Source organism: Pteropus vampyrus, unplaced genomic scaffold (assembly GCF_000151845.1).
Source record: "Pteropus vampyrus isolate Shadow unplaced genomic scaffold, Pvam_2.0 Scaffold48, whole genome shotgun sequence".
NCBI classification, from domain to species: Eukaryota; Metazoa; Chordata; class Mammalia; order Chiroptera; family Pteropodidae; genus Pteropus; species Pteropus vampyrus.
In genome coordinates this window covers 2,311,802-2,321,017 of record NW_011888829.1, presented here as the reverse complement: position 1 = coordinate 2,321,017, position 9,216 = coordinate 2,311,802, and the positions used below count along the sequence as shown (strand labels likewise).

Below are 9,216 nucleotides of genomic sequence, written 5' to 3'. Positions count from 1 at the left end.
GGACAAAGAATCACCCCAATCCTCTCTCTCTGACACAGAATTACGAAAAACAAAAACAAAACCCAAGGTCAAGTCTCAATGAAGATTCTAAATGAGGTGATGCTTCCTCGGGGTCAAAATTATCCCTGAGAGCAAAGATGGTGCTCATATCCCCTTAAAAATACTGATTAACAATATGGATATTTAGGCACGATTCCGTACATCTACAAAAACTGCTGACGTGTCATACATTTATAATGGGTGAATTCTACCCCGGAACGCTATGAAAAATACATGGATTCCTAATAAAGGACACCAAATTCATTAAATGTATGTCATATGTGTAAGTTAATCCATGCTACAAATATCTGATATTCTTAGAGACACTTCTAAAATAGTTTCTAATCTCTAGAAAAATCCTAGAAGGCACATTGTTACTATAAGTATCAGAAATGTCATGGGATCCCAGAGATAAAGACGCTTTCAACAGTTCTCCTCATAAGCTTCTTGTAACTCACCACTTTGTAACTAGTGTGTAACAATGTTGCAAGAAAGAAGTATCACCCATATGAGAACTCTTCTCTCTCTCTCCTGGACTACTGTAATCCTGCAGATGAAGGTGCACCACTCTGTCCCAACCTCATTTCCTCCTCCCATTACACAGTCTAATTGCCCGTCAAGCTGATTGTCCTTGGGCTGTCAAACCTCCCCATCTCCGTTAGCACCCTCCACCTGGAGGACACTTCCCTCCACCTTCAGTTGACAGCCTTTCACTCATCCTTTAACGTGACCTCCAATTCATATCCTTCCAAACCCGTCCCTTATCATCCCAAACTGTCACTCTTCAGGAACTCTGCTTCGACCATTCTCATCACAGCTACCAAGAAAAGAGGGCTCAGCATCCACCCCACTAGACCCTAAGCCTGAGAGACGGAACCACGTCATTCATCTCTATATTCCTTAGGGCGTCTAAAAGCACCTCCCACACACTCACGAAGTGCTCAATAATTACTTGTCACGTGAATTAACAAACGGTGTGTCATCTGAGGGAGCGGGGAGTTAGGAGAGCAAAGGCTTCGGCGGCCGACCCTCTCAGAGGTGGCAGCGCTGCACGGTGAGGAGAGGTCGCGTGGCCCACGTCACTCAGCACAGAGAACGAAGGTGAAGTACATTCTCCTTCTCCCTCCCCTATCCTCTCCTCCCTTGTCCAAGCCATTCCACTCCTTCTCAACCTCTCCTGCCATCTTCTCACCCCTTCTTCATGTCTACCCTTCATCCCCATCAAAACCAGTAGAGCCAGGCTGCTCATCTACAGCGTGCTGTATGCATCGACAGGTCACGAGACTGCATGCACACCCTGTCATTTCTCACGAAGAACAAGCTGGAGAGCCTGGTCAAGTGGGCCACAGTCGCTGGCCTTGTACAGACATGACAGCAAATGTACTCCAGTTTCAAGTGAGTAAAGCAGCTAGGCAGTGCCCAGGGGAGCTGCTGCTTGTTGGCTAGTCACTCAGGCTGCAGACCAGGGCGAAGGTCAAAGGTTATGACCGAACTCGGAGGACATGTAGTCACTCTGTGTTTCTTTGCTCAGGATCCCAGTGACATTTGTGGGAGTATATAAGAGTAAAGTGCCCCAGCCTTTCAAGAATAAGAACAGTAAATTAGTAAGAAATTTGCAATGCTTGCCCTTACACTTTTTCCCAGGTAACTGTGTGAACTAAACATGAAGGTGTTTATTGTGACGTCTTCTAAGCATCCACTGGGTTATGCATCCCAAAATCCTAGCAAAAGCACCTATGTTTGTTTTTAATTTTTCATTTATTCTTATTGTTACGGACTAACTACTACATAATATTCTGTGGGTATTCCTTATGTGCCAGGCACTGGGTTCAGTATTTTATATGCATTCATGCACTTAAATCTTTATAATAACCCAATGAAGTAGGGGCCACTGCCATCCTTGTTTAATAATAGAGGAAACGAAGTCTTAGAGAGGCTGAATAACTGTCTGGTGAACTAATAGTCGATGGCCAACGGAGAGAGGATTACCAACCCAGGACATCTCTGAGTCCAAAGCCAACATCCTTTGCCCACGATGCCATACGTATTTCATAATGTACCTTAGAAAGATCACCCCTGGACTTTGGGTGGTAAACACACAACAGAATATACAGATGTCAAATTATAATGTACACCTGAAAATTATATAATTGTATTAACCAATGTTACCCTGATAAACAATTAAAAAAAAAAAATCACCCCAACCAGCAGAGGTGACCTGAAGCAGGGCCTTACCAGTCGTGATCAAATAGGCATCAGGAACTGTGATATCACACACATACGGCAGCGTGGTGGTGTCCGGCGCTGGTGTATCAACCATCGCTTCAGGGGTGAAGGTGACCAGAGGAGGTAGGGACGGAGGGAGAAGCAGCGTGCTGCTCTCATGGGGCTTCTGACTCGAAGGCCTGCCATTCGGGGTGGTGTCCACGGTTTCGTCAGGGGCAGCAGTGGTCTCAGGTGTGCTCAGTTCAGTGGAGGTGTTCAAGGGTAAGTCCGTGGGTGTGAAAGATGGGCTCACGATTATCGGCTCTGTAGGTTCAGGTGAGGGGGTCGCTTCAGGAACAAACGAGGCAGCTGAGGACGGGGACGCAGTGGTGACCAATCCTGTGGCGGTAGGAATGACTTTGGAGAAAGAGGATACGACAGACATGTGATCGTCCATACCACTGACATCGTCGTCGGAAGGTGCTGGAGTCGAAAAGAGAGAGGACTCCGTTAAAGTGGGTGTTGTATGAAAAGCAGTCGAAGGTGATGTTGAGTGAGTCCCAGCAGTCGAAATGTCAAAGGGGAGCTCAGAACTGGAGGGCATCAGTGTGGTGACTGCGGATTCGTGAGACATGAGTGAAAACTCAAAATAGGAGGTAGTTTCAGTCAAAGCTGAGGTAAAATGAGCTTCAGAATCGTCTGTCAGTGAAACAGTTGATGCTTCAGAAGACTTGAGAGAATCAGAGGGGACGTTTGATAGCAGTGACGTCTCGGAGTAACTAGGTAGAAAAGTGAATGTATTTAAAAGAAGGTCTGAACTTGGCCAGAGTTGAGAAAATTTGAGGTCTGGGGAATTAGGAACAGAAAGCTGAGGTGACTGCAAATTAATGGACTCGGACAATGTAAGTGTCTCAACCAAGGTAGAAAAAGCCTGAGAAATGACGGCCGACAGGTCACTTGACCCTGGAGACGGAGACACAAGGACTTCTGAAGATGAAGGCACCGAGCTGCTGAATTCCAGCGGTGGAGTTGAGAAAAAGCTGGATGCAAACTCCAAAATACTTTCGGTTTCATGCTGGGAAAAACTGGCAGGTTCTCGGTCAGGGAAAAGTGAAGACTCTCGTGAGGGATCCAAACTATATTTAGCGGACGTAAAAAGAGCTGGGTCTCTGTGAGCAAGCGACGGCGTGCTTTCCTCCGCTGTGACAGAGAAAGACGCATCCAGGAGAACACTGGCGATGGCTGAGGGAAACCCGGCTGTTACACCGGATGGTGTCACTTGAGTCTCGATGACGGAGGAGACAAAGGGGGCAGTATCCAGTAACACCGGTACAGAGACACGGCCGTGGGAAGGATGCACCTGTGTGGCCACGTCCGCCGCCGCTGAAATACCACTGCTCACTGATGAGACTTCCACAGACCGAGAAGAAAGCGGAACTATCGGTCTTGAGGGGAAGAGCGTATTAAATTCTTGAAGCTCCTCCTCGAATTCTGAGAAGTCTGCTCCTGTGCTGCTCGGTGGGGAGACGCTGCTTGCTTCCATGACGGTCATGGGCAGGGCTTCGGCACCATCCCCCGACCCCACGTCCTTCTCCAGGAGGCTCGCCGACGGAACGTGCCGAGGAGACGCCACAGTGCAGGACGCGCACCCCAGGTGTGGTCGGAATGGGAGCGCTGGGCTCCGGACCTGAGCGTCGGCCACGTGACTTGGGACCACCCAATTGCTGGGCGGTCCCGACGCTTCAGAGGAGCTGCTGGGAAGGAAGGGGTTATATGAGACATCAGCCGATGGAACAGAAAAGGGCTCGAATGCAAGAGAAGTTGAAAACAAAATGGAATTTGTGCTGCTGCTGCTGCTGCTTCTAAAGACAAGGGCCGTCTGCGACACGGCTGCCGCAGGGGGTGGTCCTGGAGAGACGGTTTCTTTCAGACTCTGACTCAGTGCAGTGGTCACATCAGGGTACCCGCCTGTACCTGTAGCCAGAACACCCTCTGGAGGCGTTGGGACCTCCCCCGACACGGGGAGGGGCTGAGGCACTGGAGACACTGAGCTGAAGAGGAGGGCTTCTACGCCTTCTGTTCCTGAAGCCACGATCTCTGGCAAAGTCCTGCTTGATAAGTGCCCGCGAGGGTCAGTGGGATAAAGCACCAAAGTCCCACTGGGAGTTGGAATTATGCCCTCGGAGGTGAGGAGAGCTGACCAGAAAGTACTGAAATGACTGGGGGACTCAGCACACGTGGTCGGTTGTCGCACTGTGTCTTGCCACACTGATGCCACCTCTTCATCTTGGGAAGAAAGGCTGGGTAAGGGTGGGGTCAGTACGGAGTCTAATGTTTCTTTGGGCAGCCCTAGTGGGCTGACTGTGATACACTGTACCGGAGAAACCACACGGGAGGCGGCCCACTGAGTTTCTGGCAAAAAGTTATCCATTTCGTCGTCATCTACGACCACCTCGTTGCTTGTCACGGACACGTAATTCGCCACAAAGATGCTGTGATCTGCTTTACTTTGGGTCAGTTTTCCTAGGTTAAAAAAGGCTGTATCAAAAGTCGTGGCGGGTGGAGGTGACGTGACATGGAGAGGACCGCTTTGCCAGGAGCCTGGAGCAGTTCCTGTTAAGGCCACATGTGCAGTGCTGTGTCCCGAGCTCGCCTTCAGCACGAGCTCCACGGAGGATGAGGGGAGGCTGTGCTCATCTATAAAGCAAATCAGAGCTGGGTTAGCTGCAAGGCAATGAAAACCACGTCACTCACATCTTGTTTCAGACATAAATTTACTCTTCTAACAAACATCTGCTTTCTGTGAATACATACAATTCATAGTTAGAAGCTAAGCAGGCAACTGGAAGCCAGAAATTGCCAGAATCCCTGTCATGGTAATATCTGCAACTATTCATAGACCTTTACTTTAGCTTGTGTGTGTGTGTGTGTGTGTGTGTGCACTGGCATTTCCCACCCCATCCCCCAACCCCCTTTCTAACGACGCCACAGAATACTGGAACTGGAGAAGGGCTTAGGAGGTTGTCCGACCTGTTCTCTCTCATCACATGAGAAAGAGGGGTTCAGGGAAGGTCACTAAATCAATTATATAAGCCCCTGGACAGAGAAGCAGCTGGAATCTGAATATAACCCCTGCCTTGACTCCCAAGCCCATGTTCTTTCTCTTCCATAAGAACTGGCTTTTGAGAGAAATGAACGCAACAACTCCGACTGCATCCCTCGCTCCCCAGGTAAGAGAGTTCACTAGTTTCCTAGTCAAGGGACCTTCCACACTGAGGCTTCAGGCTACCTCCAGGCTCAGCTCTCATCATTCCCTGCTCCACTCTCATACCTTCCCAACTACGCTCTGGCCAAATGAGCTACCTGTAGTTCTCCGAACCTAAATTCTCTGGCTCAATGATTTTGCACATTCTTGTCCCTCAGCCTGCAATGCCCTTCCCCGGCTCTCCACCAGGATGACATCCACGGGTCCTGCAGATGCAGCACAGATACCAGCTCCCTCCTCAATACTCTGAAGTTGGGTTAGGGCATCTCCCTAGGTGCTCCACTGGAATCAACCGTCTGCTCATTACACTGTGAGCTGCATGAAGACAGGAATGACCCGTTTCCCTTACATGATGCGCTCGATAAACATATGTTAAATCAATGAATGAATGGTGTCTGAGGACCAAGTTCTGATATGTGCCAAAAGCATCCTATCCGCCTCTCAAAGGTTCGTATTCCTTATCCTTGTGACAGTTGTCATTATCATTTAAGTAGTTTAGGTGTCTCCAACTGTAACTCAGATACACTGTGTAGAGGCAGAATGTGTGATGGCCCAGGCCTCTCATGAAGGTCCGGGGAACAGGGTACCATCCACTACGGTACAGGCTGGAGATGGAGCAACTATCATAACTCATAGCAACACCCTCAGCTCCTTGTCCAAGCTATCAGAACACAAGTGTGTGAAATGGTATAGGGATCATCTTGAATTCACTCTATTTTTAAAAAGTAAATTATTTCTATTCCATTCTTGGAAATATGGCAAACTAGAGATCTCAAAGCCTACCAACTTAATCATGCTTAATAAACGTTCAAAAACATCCTTTTATAAGATTGGATGAGCCCGCAAGACAACAGGGTACTTGTACTAAGTACAGGAGCAAAGCAAGACTAGGGAGGTCATCGAGTACTGAAGTCCCCGGATAACCTAGAGGGACACTGGACCAGGTAGTCTAATGCTTAGGCCACCGGGGAGTGAGGAACAAGTATTGGGTGTTGACAGGTAAAGAACTCAACTGAAGACCATCTACAAAAAGTGGAGACCCAGGAAGTATCACATCTCAGGGAAGGACTGAATTAGGAAGAAAAATATCTACCCCTCAGAAGTTGGCAAGAAAAAGTGTCTGTTTCAACTTTGATTTTGTGCAGATATTTTACAAAAAATTTCCCCAAGACTGGAATCTATACTACTTGTATGGTGCTGTGAACTAGCATTGTAATGTAAAGGAGACCCAATCTCCAGTGCCTGTCAGAGGCTAACACAAATCATCTCCAGATGCACATGCTCTCAAACCAGGCATCAGTGTATCCTTATAGCTAGAGTTCCAACGAATATGAGTATAAAATTAAAAATTACAAAACATGTAAGGAAATAAGGTACGGTGAAAAAAAGTCGAGAGGAACCCCCCACCAAAAAATAATAATAATAATAATAATCTACGCATATAGTATCAGCTCTGTAAAGACTTCAGAAATTAGAATTATGGAATACACTTTGAAGGGACGTTTAATTCATTTAAAAGAATAAAGAGGAGACTGAAAACATGAGTAAGGAGAGAGAGACTATGAAAGTACCAGGAAGATTTGAAAGAGAATGAAAAGAACATCTAGAAATGAAAAATATAACAATTAACATTTTAAAACTCAATATACAGTATATAATAAACAGAGAGATTTAGTAAACTGGAGGATAAAACTAAAAATTATTAAGAATGGAGCACAGAGAAACAAAAGAATGAGAAATATAAATAAGGGACGTTAAGAAATATGGAAGACAGAATAAGACAGTCCAACAGACATTCGATCAAAGTGATAGAGGGAACTGAGTAGAGACAATATGCAAAGAGCACTAAGAACTGTCCAGAATTAATGAGAGATATGAATCCTTCTATTCAAGAAGACCAAGAAATCCCAAGCAGGTTGAATGTTTTAAAAACCCGTACCTACACACCTACTTACATACCACAGAACACCAAAGACAAAGAGAAATTATAAATGTGGTCAGAGAACAGGAATGGCAATTACACCCTCAGATAACTACTTCACAGAACTAGGAGCCAAGTGACAATGAAATAAAATCTTCGTAGTGCTGACAGAAAATATCTGACATCTTAGGTTTCAATAACCAGCAATATAAAAATATTTTCAGATAAGCAAAACGTAGTTATACCAACGGAAGACCCTCGGTAGAGAAGGCTCTTTAAACAGGAATATACAATAATTCCCAGCACCATCAACAGGTTCTGTGACTTTAAGCAAAGTGATGTTTAATGAAACCAGTTTTACTGTAGGCTAATTGATATAAACAAGAGTTAAGTTCCCACAGCATCTCATCAGTGATATAATAAAATGACACTGAACAAAACAATGTTATCTGAGGACCTGTTGCATACTTTAAGAGGATAATTATCCCAGAAGAGCTGAGAAGAAGGAATAGAGAATAAATAAATGATAAAAGTATGGCTAAATCGAAACAAGTTCTGATGGTATAAATGAGCAACAATAATACTATGTAACTTCTGAGGTTACAAAAGACATGATGTAGAATTAAAATAGCTCAGTACAATCACCCAGAAGCTGAAAGAGGCCATCCAGAGGTATTTGCAACTCACTAGCAGACGTGAAAATCAAGACTTATGACAAAATTCTGTAAATAGATTTTGTGTGTATATACTAAAATTTGTAAAGGATTTTTAGTCGCATATTTCCATAGATAAAATATTTCTAGCTGGTTCCATTAACATCTGAAAGTCACAAATTTACATCAGATAAAAGCTGCTTAAAGAATCATATTCTTTGTGATGTAATATAACTTTTAAAAATGAATGAACAATAAAACAAAACCATTTCTTAAAGACTTTAAGTTGTTTCGCAGCCACATTATTCAGCGTTTAGTTGTCTTCTATAGGACCTGGCTCTAGGATCTGTCTTTGTGCTTTCTATTTACCTGTCACATTCCAAACATGGGTAAGACAAAACTCGGAACTCATCAAGACCAAGGTAAAGTAACAGCTGTTCTTTTCTATAGTAAAGGTTAAAAACTTAGACATTTAAGAAGTAATGAAATCAACATTCTGCCCAGATATGCAGAAGATAGATTGGAAAGTTTTCCTAACAATAAATCGTTTTATGTGGTTGTTTTGAAACTCTGCTATGATTTAATTTATTTTGAAATATAAGCTCTGAACAGAGAGCAAGATCCCTTTTAAAATGAATCAGAAACATATTTGTGAGTGCACAGGAAGGCTGCAAGAGATAAAATAACAAAGAAAAGCGACATTTTGTGGCTAATTTATGAACCCGAGAATCTGATGCACATTCGAAGTCAATGAACTCTGCCTTCAAAGGACAGGGAACAGGGAAGGCAAACTGGTCAAAAGGATGAAAAATTCTCCCGATTAGTCAACAGAGGAGTGAAAAACTTCCTGTTAAGAAATGTGAGGGGTGCCAAGCTGTGATGCCTTTTTCCTTTCTTTCGGCCAAGCCCAGGGGGGAGAGAAACCAGCTCGGAAGAGACAGCTGCTGAAATGCCCTGGGGAATTACTTCTGGAGTTAATTCAGGAAGAGGTTAGAAAACCCAGGTGAGTTCCTCTCAGCAGAAAAGGCTTCAGGGACGCTTAATTTCAAGCCCTGGAGATCAATTTCCAAGCTCTAAAGCGTCAGTTCATCAAAGGTTCTCTCTCTGATGACACGGTGAAAGGAACGAGACCA

General features: G+C 44.9%; 1 protein-coding gene across 1 annotated transcript in view; it reads right to left on the bottom strand.

The window, feature by feature from the left end:
- Window positions 1-9,216, bottom strand: part of KIAA1549 (KIAA1549 ortholog) — a 129,542-nt gene that overhangs the window by 65,096 nt on the left and 55,230 nt on the right. Inside the window, exon 6 of the mRNA XM_011359561.2 lies at window positions 2,275-4,941. Coding sequence (XP_011357863.2) covers window positions 2,275-4,941 — 2,667 coding nt within the window. The remainder of the gene's footprint in view (window positions 1-2,274; window positions 4,942-9,216) is intronic.